The 17,021-nt window shown below is 36.9% G+C and overlaps 1 protein-coding gene across 3 annotated transcripts in view; it reads left to right on the top strand.

The window, feature by feature from the left end:
* The window catches only part of SLC4A4 (solute carrier family 4 (sodium bicarbonate cotransporter), member 4), a 291,594-nt gene that overhangs the window by 232,336 nt on the left and 42,237 nt on the right, over positions 1–17,021 (top strand). For all 3 annotated transcript variants that reach the window (XM_004681227.2, XM_004681226.2, XM_012724181.1), the window contains one exon: positions 8,336–8,527. In XM_004681227.2, the coding sequence (XP_004681284.1) occupies positions 8,336–8,527 (192 nt within the window). The remainder of the gene's footprint in view (positions 1–8,335; positions 8,528–17,021) is intronic.

The following is a 17,021-nucleotide window of genomic DNA, read 5'->3' as shown; positions in this document are numbered from 1 at the left end:
TTAAAAATGCATTGAAAATTTGGCTTTTTCCCCCTCATCTCCATCTACTCTGGATTTATCTCCCACCTGCTGCTCTGTCAGACATGAGACATCCATGAATCTCTCCTTTTCCCCGAAGTTTTTGTAATTTTATGGAAGTTGGTTATAGGTTACTTTGTAGTATCATCTTTCTGGTAGATATTTTTTAAACCATGATTTTATAATTTATCCAGCTTACCTGGTTCTTATATTGTGAATGACAGTTTCCTGCAACTTTTTATAGTTTAGTAATAAGCAGATCAGACAACTAATGCTCAAATGCATCTTGTAGGTGATAAAAATTGCAGATTACTGCAAAATCTGACTTACCCATTGCTGAGGAAAAATCTAAATGAGTATGTTAACTACTACTCAATCTTAAAAATTTTATTAGTAGTAGCATTACCCTAATATTTTTTAAAAGTCACACATCTTACTATTCAATACTTAAAGCATTGTAAAATGTGATTTTTATTTGTTTGTTTACTATATTACCTAGTAAATCATATTCTGTCTACATGGAGATGCTATTGATTATTGGATAAAGAACAATAGTCTCATAAATTTTCCTTGATAGCTATGTGGAAGCAAAAGTGCTTTGATTTGATTTACCTGCAAGATGGTTCTACAAGTTAACATTATTTTCATGATTCTACAAATTTACCTTTAGGGTGATTCTACAAATTAACATTATTTTCATGGGAAGGGAATGTCATATTAATCTTGTGCATAGATGCTTATGATTTTCTCCCATAGAGAAAGTCAACTTAAAAAAAAATCTCTCCTTATATTTCCTTTAAAATTACATAGTTTAACTTCTGAAAATACTATGGAAATTTTCAAACATATCCTGAAAGAGAGGACAGTGAAACGAAACCCTTCATACATCTCACTTAGCTTCAATGACTGCCAATACATCCTCTTTCATATGTTCCCCACTTTTTCCTTTGGGGAGGATGCTATAGTATTTCAAAATTTAAGATGAATTTTTTGTATAAGATTGAATCATGGGCCCTTCCTGGTGGTGCATCCGGTTAAAGCACAGCACTAAGAAGCTTAAGCCACTTCCTCATGAGTTCGATCCCTGCCTACCCTTCAGGTGACCCACATGGCCTGGCAGACCTCTCCTGACCCGCCTGCTGCTCCCCTCAGCAGTGTATTTCAGTACATCTGCCTGTTCTGCTCCCCACTATCTCTGGTGATTCCTCTCAAACCCCTCCCCCCCTCACACACACACACCTCTGGGCAGTTCTTATATGCATAAATAAATACATTTTTAAAAAATAATGAAAATATGAGGATGTGTATAGAGGTGAAAGACTCTTTCTTGTCACTCTAGCAGCATCCATCAGGTCAGTCACGATGGGTGCATACAGTATATCCAGGAACAATGCAGCCAGAAGCATTCTGATTGTTACAGGGCACCCCAGTGTGAATTTGGCGTCCTCATCCGCACACCTAAGATTCAATCGTATTATGGACACGCATGAAAAGGTTCAATAATGGATTTATTTGCAAGGAGAAAGGTAAAGGAACAATCCAGGAAAAAAGGGAGAGAAATACAAGTTAATTAGAATCTCCTACCAGTTCTGCTGACTTGGACTCCACCGGCACGCTGAAAACCGATCGAGAGCCAAACGACCAGCTGCAAACCACCAGGCCAAGAGACCCCAGGGCACATATGTCCGGTTTTATCCCAACCTGGCTGCTTAGCTCCGCCCTCACGTCCCAGCCTGCTTCTCCTTGTTTTGGATGGGATTAGTAGTTCCAGTATCTGGAGTGGGGGCTGAGTCCATGAAACCTGTACCTGTTACATGACAACATGCATTTTCTTCTCAGTGCTCTGTACCACCAACTCTAGCACTCCTCAAGCTCCCACCGTCACCCTGCTGACCCAATAAAATGCACTGACTAGGATGCACAACCAGGCAAAGTTTGCCCATCTATCATATTCATGTGTTCTGTTGTGGTCACAAACCTCCAATTCCTAAAGGTGTAATATAAGATGTGTCTATCAGGGTGTTAACCAACTAATGTTTTCTCAGAACCTTCATTCTATTGTGCTGGAGCAAACTAGACACCAGTGTAGAAAGTCCTCAGTTTATATGGGTTCGTGAATATTCCAAATTCTGAGATTTTCCTCATTGATATATTCCATAAAGCTATCAGAAGAAATCCTGATACCCAGTGGATGACCAAATCAGCCCGGGAGCTGTGAGGGTGGACAGCTGAGGCTGTGTAGGCTTAGGGAGGGTAATGAGTTTCATCATACTTTTGGTGGTTCTTACTGTGCAGCTTGGAGAAAGCACAGTACTCCTCAGCTCTACTGTTAGCACTAGTTAAAAGTGGTGTTTGTAAAATTCTGACCTAATGAACCATTTAGGGCAGTCACAAAAAAAACCTAAATATAGGATATAGTATAACCACACTATTGAATACTATTCAGCCATAGGAAAGACCAAAGGTTGCCATTTATGACAAAATGGAAGGCACTGGAGCAAATTATGTGAAGTCAAGCAAGTCAGTGACAAAGACAGATACTGGACGTTTACATACCAGACAATTTGACGAAACAAAACACAAGTCCAGCAGACATCGGTAAACAAAGAGGTTTTTGAGGTTAAAAGAGGGTGGAAGAGCATCAAAGGGATAATATAAGAGTTGCTGATGGGGGGAAAAAAAAGGAGCAGAAAAAAAAAAGGAACAAATCCTTTGGTATACATTCTACTTCTAAGATTTACAAACAAAGCCCCTAATACAAACAGGGTATTTCTGTTGAAAATGAGATTTTAAAAAAATTGTTTGAAATTTCTTTTCATGAGATTGACCTCAGTTAAGAGTCTTGCAACTTGGTCTCATTTCCTTAAAAACTTTTTTCTTACTACCCAGTAACAGTTTGCTTTGACCCTGGTCCATTTAGTTCCCCCCCCATGTTGAGCAGTAAGTTAAGTTTTGAATAAAGGATTTGGATGAGTGAATGAAGCATTATTTGTCCAGAATCAAGCATTGTTGCTCGAATGTTTCCCTATTCTGTGGCTTACCCTCCTGTTTCTGCCAGTACAGAAAAAAGTACAGATCCAAAGTTTATCATTTTTATTCCCCTATCCTTTGGCTTTGTTCCTTTCCCTGTTGTTCTTTTGTTTGTTTGCTTTCCTACCACTTTTTCCCCTATTTTTTGAATAGTTCTACAAGGACCAGTCCCTCTACTCAAGACTTAACTTAAATTTTGTTTTTTCTTTGCTCAAGGGATTTGATTAGTTCCTCTTCTGATCCTAATCTCAGTATCATTCATTTTGACACTTTCTTTCACTGCCTGCATTATCATTTAAGTGGACATTTTTTCTCTTTTTAAATTGGTTTTGTCTTATTCTTTTTAACAGCTCCTTGGACTTTTAGTTCATCCATGAGGTGGAAGCCCAGTGCATTTTCCTGTCTTCTTTCATTGCTATTTTTCTGCTTTCTAGATGTTATTGTTAAGCATGATTGCCTATATATAATTAAAATAACTATCACTGGATAGTTATTAAAAAAAAATCAAACCAACTCAGTTATATCTGAATTTCAAATAATAATGAAAAACTTTGGTAGTAAATGTCCTATATGCTGATAGGATATACATCTACTAAAAATGTGTAGAGGTTAAGATAGAGCGCTATTACTGCCATGGCCTGAGTTCAATTCCTGGCCAGTGATCGGACCCACATGGCACAGCAGACCTCTCTTGTCTGCCACTGCTCCTCTCAGCAGTGTATTTCAGTAGATCGATATGTTCTGCTCCCCACTCTTTTTTGGTGAATCCTCTCACCCTCCACACCTCTGGCCTATACCCCAGTTCTTGTATGCAGAAATACATAAAGAAAAATCAATCTTAATAAAAATAGATAAATTGGAAAGCATCTTACTTGAATATGTAAAATATTCTAGATTCTGATGAAAGAGTCCTTTAATGGGTAATGGACCATTGTGGTAGACTGTGGGAGATTTGGTGGTGGTGCCTCACAGTGGAGAGGCCTGATGAAGACCCTAGTGTTACCAATTAAAAAAATAAATTTTCTAAAAGGAAGATTTCACTCATTTACTTCAACTAAGATTTCTATGGTTCCCTTTGTATTCTAACTTGAATTCTGCCACTTCTTACTCTTCTCTTCTTTTTTTCTTATTTTATGGTGAGGCACGTCCCCTTGGCCAGCAGACTCCATATTTTTGTCATTTCTAGCTTTTACTTTTTCTGGTACATCAGTTTCCCAAATCCTAGTCAATCTCTCTGTCTCTTAACATTTCACTGTTCTCCATTCTTGTTTTCCCAACACCTCCTTCCTCCAGCCCTGTAACTGGAGTGTTCATCATTTATCACAAACACTGCAAAAGCCCTCATCAGCCCTAAAGAACTTGTCTTGAACTCATAATGCTCATATTTTCTGTCCTACCCTTTTGTTACTCTATTTCTTAATCTGGAATTGCAGTTTCAATATTTTCACTATCACTTCTTGAACTTACTGAATGTGGATTTTCTTTTTGACTACATCTTCAAGAAATTACCAAAGATTTTCTAGTTAAAAACTTAAAAAAAAAAAAAAAGGCATGAACAGACATCACTTAGTCTTCACCCTTCATTTCTCTGCAATGCTAGGAACTTTTCACTCTGCCACAGACATATTGCCAAATTCTCCTCTTTATAGTTCCACTTTGAACATTCTCATTTCATTCCTCACTTTATCCAAAATTGTGTATTTTCATAGTTTGATTTGTTATCTTCACTTTTTTTGAGGGTATCCTAGATGCTTTATACTCTTTTCATTCTGTGCTTTTCCCTTTACAGTTTTATTAAATCTAATTACTCCCACAGTCAGCTCTTTTCAGTGCACTGCTAAGTTCATCTCTCCAAACTTGACATCTCTTCTAAGTCCAGGTCTCTAGACACATTACATCCCTCTCTGAGCATTTCTGCCCTGTAATACTAATGGTTTCTTTGGTGGGAGTTACAGTGTTTTGACAATTGCAGTGGAAAGTTATAGACATCATCACGCATATAATGTGTCTGAGCTTATGTTCCTGTTTGTTTCAAATTCTGACTTAAATATTCAAGTGCTATGCGACACAATTTTGCATAGGAAATAAAGATGAAAGATTTTAGAGAAGGTCTTTATTCCTTGTAAGGAATAAAGGAATGAAACAGTGAGATAAAAATCTTCTGTATTAAGACAAAAGGAGACAATGTTCACTTGAACCAGAGTGGTAGCAGAATTTATAGGTGAGATATGGTCCCATTTTAGGTGTATTTTGATATAAAGTCTTTACCAAAATGTGATCTGTGACAGTGACTTCAAGGTTCTCTAAAAATCTGGAAGGATGAAGTTGTGATTAAGCGGATTTTAGGAGGAAGATTAGGAGTTAGTTTTGAATTTACTTTGGAGATTCAAGTAGGGATGTAGAGTGGTAAGAATTATAACATGATTGATCTGCCTTTGAATTGGAAATCCTTGATGATGAATTAACAAATTATTATTATTCTTATAAGAATGAATTTGTTGTTATAATAAATGATCATGATGGAAATGTGGTTGAAATACACAGAGAAGGTCACATTATAAGCACAGAATTATCTCATGAAAGCGGTACTTCTTAAACTTCTCTGAACACTGCCTCCTATGATTGCTATTCCTAGATGAATGGATTTGCTCACAAGGTTTAACATGATACTTTATGATTCAGTGGACCTCAGAAGCAAAATATGACTTTTACCCAAATGTATTTCTCATATCTAACAAAATATGCTAGTGTAAAATTATATAAGTTGGTATCTGTGGTGATTAAATTTTCAGCTAATTATCTCTCACCTTCACTTGCATATTTACATATACACAACACTAATAGATGATTGCCTTAATGTTTAATGTGTAATATGGATCCTGAAGTCTACTATACTAACCTTCATTAACTTAGCTTACTTTGGAATATTGAGACTTAAATGACACAAATAATGTTGATGTCTTTTCAGTAATATTTAAATAGAATTATTTATATGCTAGAATTTGAATTTTATAAAACTGAGAATTTACGTATCAATATATGTACTGCAATCTATACATGCTGCATGAAAGTTTTCATACTTAAGCCCTTAGTGAAAAATGGTAGTTGAAGCCTAAATTTTCTGTTCAGTGGTACAGAAACCATCTGAGGCTTACAAAATAGTGATATTCATGTGTTTAGTTGACGTAAGCTAAAAAATACATTTGTATTTTTTTAAAGATTTATTTATTTATGCATACAGAACTGGGGTATAAGCTAGAGGTGCAGGGGTGGTGAGAGGGTTCACCAGAGACAGAGTGGGGAGCAAAACAGGCAGATTGATGAAGTATACTGCTGAGGGGAGCAAACGGCGAGTCACCTCCCGGCCAGGGCTGAGAGCTCGGGATCGAACTCACACTGAAGTGGCTGCCACTAGCTTGCAGTACTGCATCCTAACTGTTGTGTCACCACGGAGGGCCCATTTGTGTCTTTTTAACCTCAACTTGAATCACTGTATGAAAATCAATAAAACTGCCTGATGGGGTTATTTAATGTTCTTACCTCTAGGGGGACCTTTCATATATAGAAGCATTCTGCTGATATTAAAATGCTGAAGTGAAATTATGGTAAATTTTTGCTGATTTTAAAACAAAGAAATCTGTTACCTATTATGACCTCTAAACTTTAAATGTATTCTGCTAAAAACATTCACATGTGGGAATCTAAAAAAACAAAGCAAGACATGATTAATCACCTCTAAGAAGCAGAGTTTGATAAAAGTATAATTATGCAATTCAGCTGTTTGCAAGTAGAAGCTAATGTAGAAAAAATTCTTCAAGGATAGATGTAGAGTTTATTTTTTAATTTGCTATCTAAGCACTTAACATTTTGGATTCTATAAAAGTATGAACTCTTTCTGACCATAGGATTCGTGTGTGTGTGTGTGTGTGTGTGTGTGTGTGTGTGATCTTTTATAATTAGAAGTGTGATACAGAATTCTTAACCTCCAAATGACAGGAAAAATGTACCTTTCATTTATTTATGAGATATTCTCAAATAATTGTTCTGTTGGTGCACAACGTACCCATTAGTCCCAGACCCCAGAGAAAGTCTATTCTTGTGGTAGCATCTGATTCAGTATCTGGAGAGTCTGCTGCCTAGTTGACAGACTTTTTCACTGTGTGCCTCATGTGGCAGAGGGACCAAGGAGCTCTCTGGGGTCTCTTTTATAATGACTCTAATACCACTTATGAAGACTTTACCCTCATGGCTCAGTCACATTCCAAAGGCCTACCCCCAAATACCCTTACCCTGGGTATTAGGTTTCAACATATCAATTTTAAGGGAACCCAGATATTCAGTCTGTAGCCTCCCTCTAGTGTTGGTCAGTAATTGGCTGTAAGGAGGCATTAAATTTCACATGAGGTAGCTACTTTTGGCTGAAAGCCGATTAACAACTAAAACTCAGAGCAGCTGGTGGATGGGTGAATTTGCCCTGTCCAGTATGCTCAAAAAAAGGGTTCTCCTGAATATTAGAAACAGAATATAGGAAGAGGAAGAGTTGCTGCCAAGAAGCACACCATGGATATGACGATAATTCATGAGACAGAAGAAAAATCTGAAAATCAATCTATGGCACAATTAATCATGTGCCGTAGAAATGAGTACCCTAAAGATGACAACCCCTAAAGTCATCAGATACTGTATATTTCAGTCACTACAATCAGTGAAGCCAAAAGAAAAACACTGGATTTCATTAGGATTTGCCATTGAAAAAGCAGAGACTCAATATTTTTATAGTTTAATTTTCTTAAGTCACCAATCATTAGTTGTTTAGAAATAATTAGCTCTTTCTTGAGGGTATGGGGTAAATGAGTAATTAATGGTGTCATCTGCTCAAAGGATGAGAAGATATGCAATACAAACGTAAGTACTTTTTAAACAACAAAGGTGTTTCAGATCCTGAGTATTAGGATATTATTATGTCTCAATTTACTTTCAGGAGGTTGACAGGAAAGAAGGAATTTGCGGTTTATTTCTGTTGAACAAATGGGTGATTGTAGGGCTGTGGCTCAACAAGGTAACAGATTGCATCATTCTTACTATATTTTCAATAATTGCTAGTCTCCTTCCACACTTACCTGTTATTTTATTTGCACTTTATCAGGTTTCACCCTTCAGTGGTCGCTCTAGTTTTACAGAAACTTTTAACATAATCCATATATATGCCATCAATTTTCAAAAGCGTCTATTGATGTGCCAGTGTGCTTTAAAAAACTTTTTAAAATTTTTTTTCTTTTTTCTTCAGTACCATAATGCTACCCTTGACTGGGCACTTTTGTCAACGAAGGAGTGTTTGAAATATGGAGGAAAGCTCGTGGGAAACAACTGCGATTTTGTTCCTGATATCTCACTTATGTCTTTCATCCTCTTCTTGGGCACTTACACCTCTTCTATGGCTCTGAAAAAGTTCAAAACTAGTCGTTATTTTCCAACCACAGTAAGTACTGGAGCTTAAAATAATTCTCATTGAATTTATACTACATCAACAATAATAAGATTTTACAAAATGAAAAAGTCACCTTCGGTTCAACCTTTCTAGTATAATTGTGTGCATTTTAGAAATTACTTTCTGGTCTTTGTCCATGTGCATACATATTTTAACATTAATTACAACCCGGCTTTGAAAACCTTCTAAAGATTTTGCTTACATAATTCTGTCGTAATTCTGAGTGTACCAGGGAAAATGCATGCATATTATCTAAAATGCATGAATGAAAAAAAGAACTTTCAATCCATAGTTTTTAAGTACATAAGCAAAAATTGTTTATATTAATTGGGGTTCTTGTTCATCAGCTGTACATGAGTAACTAAGTTGAATTATGGGCTGTGGGAGTAAACCTGAACTGTGTTATTACACAAGTATTGTAAGATCTGAGCAGCATCTGAGCCGAACTTTCCTTCCCATAATGATAAATGCTAGTGTATGGAAAAACAGATAATTGAGCTGGGTAGTGCAGACATCCTGTCTCCCTTTAATATGCTTGGGTGAACTTAAAGTCAAAACTGTGGTTCATGCAAAGACTACAAGATAAGAACAACATTTAGCTAATGGCATTTTGTGTTTTCTTACCTGTAGAATGAAACTAAGATAATCCTTGGCTTTACCATTCCATTTTCAGTGTTTAGGATTTCAGTATTTCATAGGTAATCTTGAATCTATTTGATGTTTATCTGTGATCTGTTTTAGACAAGAAGATTCTCATGAAATCTCACTTCATGTGTTTTGTGTAGAAATAGAACTTAGAGGACACACAATGCAGTTGATAAGATTCCTTTTTCCAATTCCTGGGAAGTGAAACTTAAAATTAGTATATTAACTTTCATACAGGAATTTGTTGACTATGATTCTTCCTGTAAAATTATAAATAAAGGCTGTATATTGTCCAACTCTATTTGGCTGTTATAAAACCCCACTATCTGGGTGGCTTATAAACCTTTATTTCTCACAGTTCTGAATCCTCGAAAGTACAAGATTGTTTACAATGTGGTCAGCAGTGGTTTCTTTTATTTTGAGCTTTAACAAATTCAGTTTAGGAAGATGGTGAAGGGGTAAGGAGTTGTCATTTCTTGCCAGTGGCATAAAACTAAAGAGGTAGGACAAAGTGATGATAGCCTGGCAGAGGCTGAAGGCACTAAGATGAAGAGAGCACTGGGTGGCCTCGAACTAAGTTCTCAGCAGCATCCGGTGGGTGCTCAGTATTTTGTGGGGGGTGGGGAGCACCTCTAACAGCTCAATAGCCAATAGGGGTTCAGGGCTCCAATTTAGGGTTAGGACCAGTAGCTTCCTGATCACCACTAATAAACCCTGTCCCCTGTGGCTTTCTAGTGCTGCCCCTGTTTCTTCTCACCCCATCTCTCCAGTGACTTCAGTTCTTCTTATACTTTTGTAACCAATGACTACCATTAAAATCTTTCTGGCCTGAAATATGTAGAGTGTTTTCTCTTTCTGCTTGGCCACTGAGTGGTACAACCTGAAGCAGAAATTATATACACAGTCTCTGGAAGACATTTAAAAGACCAATGTTCTTACTTGCATGAAGTAGGTTGTTTTTCTTGTGGAAAGGGAGCAAAATATGTTTTGCATGTTGTTTCCTTCATATCTGAGGCAGACTCTATACATCATGCAAGTAACTGGCAAAGATTTGCTAATTCAGAACCAAGTTTTTTTATGGCATCATAATGCTGCTATAAAGAATCTTAATTGTTGGATGACAGCTATAATGTGTAGCTCACAATTTTAACAGCTTAATAAATATGGTCAGTTAATTGCAGACTCCAAGCTTCATCATATCCAGCACCTTTTCACTGTGTTGAAGAGTGGTAGAAAAGCTTGGGATCTCTGTAAAAACACTAATTCCATTATAAAGGCTCCACCTTCATGACCCAAGTACCTCCCAATGTCCCACCCCCTGTCATCATTTTCTTAGTTAGGATATCAACATAGGGATTTGGCAAGGGGGGAAGACATAACATACAGAGAATAACAATAATAAACTATCTCAAACTTGCTGGCCCATGGAATAAAAAATGTCTGCAAAGTTAAGTGCAGAAAGAAACATTCAACCTAATTAGCCTAAGCTTGACATCACAAAATAGTGGTTCACATGCAAAGTTAAGTGCAGAAAGAAACATTCAACCTAATTAGCCTAAACTTGACATCACAAAACAGTGGTTCACATGCAGCATTTGTTTAGTGCATAGCGTATAAATGTACACACATACACACTTGAACCTTAGGTGAAACCTGTACTTTGCAAGTAGTTATTATCTTTATAGCTCTCTTTGGGCTAAAATTTGAATACTTCAAACATTCAGATTAACTGCTTATCTTACAGTTTGAGCTTGTAGTACTAACTCTCACACTGGGAAGTGTGCTTATTTCATACATCCCCTCAGTGACTTGAGTTCTGTGTATGACAGAACTGGCAAAGGTGTTTGAGTATAATTTCTTCCTGTTTATTCAGAGTTCTCCTTATTAATTCATTGGATATCATTTTTTGTTTGTTTTGGACTCATGTTTGGATTGGTCACATTTTTAAATTTGCTCTTGATGAAGTCTGATATTATTGAGGCAATTATATGGAAAATTTGTGAACACTTATAAATTATCATTTGCAAAATAAACTCATTTTAACATTAAGATGAACAGTTATTTTTAACTGCCCATGTAGACTTCACCTTTTTTCCAGCAGTTATTCTCGTGTTGACTTAGAGAATTTTTTCCTATTTTAAGAGTCCAACTAGGTAATTTCTCAGTCAGTAAGAAACACTGTTGAGGAAGTATTGAATACTGAAAAATAGAATAATGTTTGCATTCTGGTTACAATTCCTGTTAAGAAAGCTCCCAGAATCGTTTAGAATTGTATATACCTGTCATAAAATAAACAGGGAGAAGATATACCTGATTGCAAAGGAGCAATGTTTAAGTGCATAGGCTTTCAGACTATTATCTCTCACACTTATAGTTAAATAATAGCAGTATAGACATAAATCCATACCTAAATAAATAAAGAGTATAAACACTTTTTTCTCATTGGCCAAAATATGTTCTTATTTAAGTTATTGTTTAGATATATGGTCTTTCTGGGGAACACTAGATAATTTTATAGATTCTCATATGTATATATTATATTTTACAATTAAAATGCAAATTCTTAGGCACTTTCATCGAGACAATAATTGTTGCTGTGGCAATTATCAAACTTCATCATTACTACCTCCTCACGCACACCACTAATTCACAAGAAACCTGTAAAATCTCACAAAGCACACTAAATGTCCAATTCTCCTCTGGAGTGTACAGTCATTTATTTTTTGTCTTTTTTCCCCCTAAACAGTTATGAGTTGCTAGTCAATTAATACTTAAATTACAGGAACACAGGTATATTTCTACTTTATTCCTCACAGCAACAGCACAATGTACACAGTCTATGTCTGTGATACTTGTAGAATTGTGGCAAGCAGCCAAGTAAACATAAGTGCTGCATTTTGTGGAAAGAACACAACTGTAAGATCCCAGAAGCTGTAGCTTCTATTTTTGGCACTGCTATTCACACACAGTGTGCCTTTTTTTGTTTTAATATATATTTATTTATGAAAACAGATCTGGGGTACAGGCCAGAGGTTCAGGGGCGGTGAGAGGATTCACCAGAAACAGAGTGGGGAGCAGAACAGGCTGACTGATGAAGTACACTGCTGAGGGGAGCAGCGGGCCATCAGGAGAGGTCTGCCACGCCATGTGGATCACCTCCAGGATGGGGATCGAACTCATGCTGAAGTGGCTTTAGCTTCTTAGTGCTGTGCTTTAACCTACTGTGCCACCTGGGAGGGCCCACACAGGGTGCCTTTTGATAGATCACTGTGGAGTTTCCTTACCACACCCAAAAATGGGAAGCTCACCTAGATGGTAATTAACAGCCACTTATGCTTGTATGTTATGATTTTAGAATTTTCTGATGCCAACTCCTAAATTAAATAAATTCCCTATATTAAACTAATGTTTATAGCTCTAATCAGGATTGCAAATTTTCAAAAATCATTATCTATTTTGGTGGTAGGTCTGTTACAGCAGCTACTGCCAACCTTTTTCTGTGTATGATGCACAACTATCATATAGCAAATAGAAAATATATTTTTTCTTTATATGACTTTGAAGTGAGGGTAGCCAGTCCAAGGCACCTTACAGGGGTACAGGTGCAGGAACTTATTCTGGGAACCTAGAGACAAATGGGAACCCACTGTAGATCACAGGCCACTACTGAGGGCAGAAAGCATGGTGGAGAGGAACAGGAAATGGACCTAAGTGTGACAAAAGATGTCTCACTCATTTGCCTCGCCAGCTTTTTCTTTATTGAATTAAACTCATCACAATTTCCTCCATTAGCCTGCCCTTCATTATCCTGCTCTCCTTCATATTTGTTCTTCTACTCCTCGAGTTCAGTCCCTTACTAATTATGCCTACCTAGGATTAGATACCTTGCCTGTCTTCATGAAGCCATTACCAGTCCATCAGCACGAGCCTAAAAACATGACTATGGAACTGAGACTTCCAGAGAGCAATATTTCAGGTGGAAAGCAAAAGGAAATGGAAAGAGGGGTTCCTGTGGACTGTGGAGGACTCTGGGTGTCTTGGGGTGGGTGTGATGTAAGAACTACATTTCACGAGGCTCAAACATAACCTCTGAATCATATACAGATCCATTGTTGGATCAATAACAAAATAATATAATAGAAAATTTTAATTAAAACTTTTTTTAAACCAAGTAAGAAAGGCCCTCCCTGGTGGTGCAGCAGGTTAAAGCACTTCACTAAGAAGCCAAAGCCACTTTGCATGAGTTCGATTCCCGCCTGCCCCGGAGGTGACTACGTGAGGTGACCACGTGGCGTGGCAGACCTCTCCTGGCCCACCTGCTGCTCCCCTCAGCAGTGTACTTCGTCGATCTGCCTATTCTGTTCCCCACTCTGTCTCTAGTGAAGCCTGTCACCGCCCCTCAGCCTTTGGCCTGTACCCCAGTTCTGTATGCACAAATAAATCTTTAAAAAAAAAAAAACCAAGTAAGAAAAACAGTGCCTTTGCTGTCTTCAGAAGTTTTGTTGTGTAGTGGGCATTTCTAGAGAGCCCTAACTTCCAGTAGAACATGGGGGAATACCCATCCTCCAGTCACCATCTCCCCTGTTTCCCATTCGTTTTAGAGGGGCTGCATCAATCTGTTATCCCACACAGTTACTGGTCCGTTATATCACCCTCAAGTCTTTCCTTGAAGTCTTTGGGCTTCAACATTTCCTGTAGAAACCTCACAACATAATCCTTGGTCTTTTATGACCGATGGCACAGGGCATTAACATGAAGTGTTCTCCCAGAGTCTTATACCAACAAGTGATTAAACACTTGGGATAAAGATGCCATCACTGCATGTGTGGTGGCAAATGAAAGCTAGGATTATGATTCGTAGATTTCATAAAGCTGTGGAGTCCTCTGAATTAGGTGAAGGGTTTGATACTCTACTACAGTCAAATTCATTGTGGCCAGCTGATGTATATAATTGGCATGAATATGCCTTTGAGGTAGTGTTGCTTAATTTCCTGTTTTTCTGCCTTTTAGAATAAGTAATATTTCTAATCCTTGTGAACTGATATAATGGTAAGATTCTTTTCGTAAATAAACCTGGTTATTATGGTCATTAATTTAACAAAATCAGTAAATTCCATGTAGCATCAACAGCTCTGATACCTTCTGTGCTTTTTTTAGATGACATTTGAGCAGATAATTCTTTAATATATTTTAAATAGATTCTGTATTCTATAATTAGTGTGTCCACTCACTATTGAAAAATTATTGTGTTTCTAATGTGTGTTTTATACAGTAGTAGGGATACAAAGATGAATAATTTATAGGCCTGGCACGTAGTAGAGACTGATATGTGTTTGTCAAATAAGCTAAAGTTTGGGGTTTTCAAAAGAGAATGATTCTCTTCACTCTTTCTGCCCCATTTATATCATTTCTGTCCTGTGAGATCACATGTTGGTGTTTCTTGGAGTGTAAGTTGATGGTAGTTGAGGAAGTGGGTTTGTGAATGAGAAAAAAGTCTAAGGTTGAGGAATTTCAATGAAAATATAATGAGCCTTTTAGTTAGGTGATACATTTAGCTTTTATCCATGTAAAACACAATAAAATCTGGAATTTCACAATTAGCTATACTTTTGGAAACATAATTCTTGGTGGGCATTTTGGCCTTTGACAATTCTACTAAAAATTGGACATATTTAGTTTGTAACACTCTTTAAAAGAATCAGATGATGTCTCCGTTCTGTTTTATTTTTCTCTCAGTAAGTTTCTTGGTGAATGGTAAAAACTGTCAAAGTAAAACAAAGGAATGAATAAGAAATAATGGGTATTATTCAGTGTCTCATTCTAGGGTCAGTGGTATTGGCTGACACGTGACTGGTTTTTGCAGAAGCATCAGACCTCATCCTGCCATTGAAACTTATTCAGAAAATGACTTTGCGTTAGTGGAGTCAGATTTTCAGATTTTTATGCTACTTTATACTAAAGAAAGTAAAATTTAAAGTCAAATTGATTTTACTCAAAGGTCATTTTTTTGTGTCCTGTTTTCTTAAGAATGACAAAGGAATATTTAGTTGTAAATACAACTTGATACATGAAACATTTAACAAAGATGACAAATTATTCCTTTTGTATGGACTTTTAACAGAAAAATAAGTCAGCATGAGTTGAACATTAAAAAAATAAGATTGGAAGCAGTGATTGACCAAAAGTGTTTTGTGAGTACTTTTAATGGTAGCAGAGAAGTCATCTATAGACAGTAGTTGTTTTGACCATTGTAATTCCTTGGTCCTGTATATTTTCATCTCATCTGTCTATCAGAGAAAAGCCACTAACATTGTAATCCATGCATTAACACACAATGGTCCCCTACTTAGTTTCCAGACCATCTAATACATACATATAACTTTACTAATTATTTTAAAAGATTGTCATTTTTGTGCCCTCATATAAATGATAAATTTATATTCCTTTTTCAGCCCCAGAGCCCTTTAACATAATGGGCAATTTAAGGATCAAGTAATTTCAATAAAGGGGCCTTAATCATTGAATTTTAGTTTCAGGGCTTTGAATACCATCCAGTCCAACATTTCCTCCTAGTTACTGATGAGATTCTGTGCCAGCTGCCTGAACGCGCACTGCAGCAGGAACTTATCTCCAAAGGCATTCCTGATAGAGACATTGATACACTTTTCCACACCTCTGTCGTAGGGTCTGCTCTTGCCATCCGAAGCCACACAGAACAAGTTTAGTCTTTCTTTTCTAGGATAAGCTACACATGCCTGAAGACAGTTTTTCCAAACACCATGTTAAGGTCTACCAGCATTTTTTCTCCTCAGTAGTGTGTTTTGTATTTTCCTTTCTGCTTTTCCTTTTCTGGATTGGCTCCAGATTTTCTGTTTTGACTTCAAGTATACTGACCAGATTGGGACAAGGTAACTTCTTATGTGATTTGATCATTAGTTTCTGGTACATAACTCATTCGCTCTTTGTTTTAGCCCCAGTTTTCAGGTAGGGTGGAATAAGCCTGTAATTGCTGGAGTCTCCTCGGCATCTCTGCTGAACCACTTCATTGGAGCCATGTAGTTCCTTCAGTCCCGTGCATACAGACAAAAAGTATTTTTTTGGTAGCTTTCCATTGGAAAGATCTGAGCTCCAACCAGATGAACTGCCCAATCCATTTCCTTCTTTGCACCTCAAACTTTAGAACTTATGGCATCATATTTCTGGTTGCAATCTAATCTCTTTTGTTGAATTCAAATTATATTGAATACCATTGATTCTGAGTACATCGTGTTATGATTGTTGCTATGCTGATATTAATGCCTATTTCATTTATGGCACTTTACATCATTGGCTACTGGGGAGTCAAACTTGAAATTTCTTTGTGCCATTTTGTGATTTTAAAGAGACATATCTGTCTGGATTCTTTCTCACCCAGAAAAAATAGGTTTTTACACTGTTGTTTAGTATTTTCCAAGCACCAACATCATTAGAGAAATTGAAATCATGGATTAATATTTATTGAGAACCCACAGGGTGCCTGCTGCTGTACTTGTCTTCTTTTAACAGCTCTATCCACTGAAAACCACTCTGCAGGCTCATAACCTTTCCCCCAGTTAATTTAGGAGCAGCTGCAGTCCTCACAAAGTGAAAATCAAATGTCCTCTGGGCTTCAGGGGAACCAAATCCATTTTTTCCTTGTAAATTAATTAGCTTCTCACAGTTGGTGTCCCTATGATTATGACTATCTTCATAATTAATACAGTATCATCCTTCATAGAGAGTATGTTTATAATAGATTTATTAGATTGATTTTTTGCCTAAGAACAAGAAAATAGTGTATGGTTATTTGAATTTCCCTTCC

Source organism: Condylura cristata, unplaced genomic scaffold, assembly GCF_000260355.1.
Source record: "Condylura cristata isolate star-nosed mole 26May11 unplaced genomic scaffold, ConCri1.0 scaffold00012, whole genome shotgun sequence".
Classification (NCBI taxonomy): domain Eukaryota; kingdom Metazoa; phylum Chordata; class Mammalia; order Eulipotyphla; family Talpidae; genus Condylura; species Condylura cristata.
The sequence above is the reverse complement of the archived record's forward strand: the minus strand, read 5'-3'. Positions and strand labels throughout refer to the sequence as shown.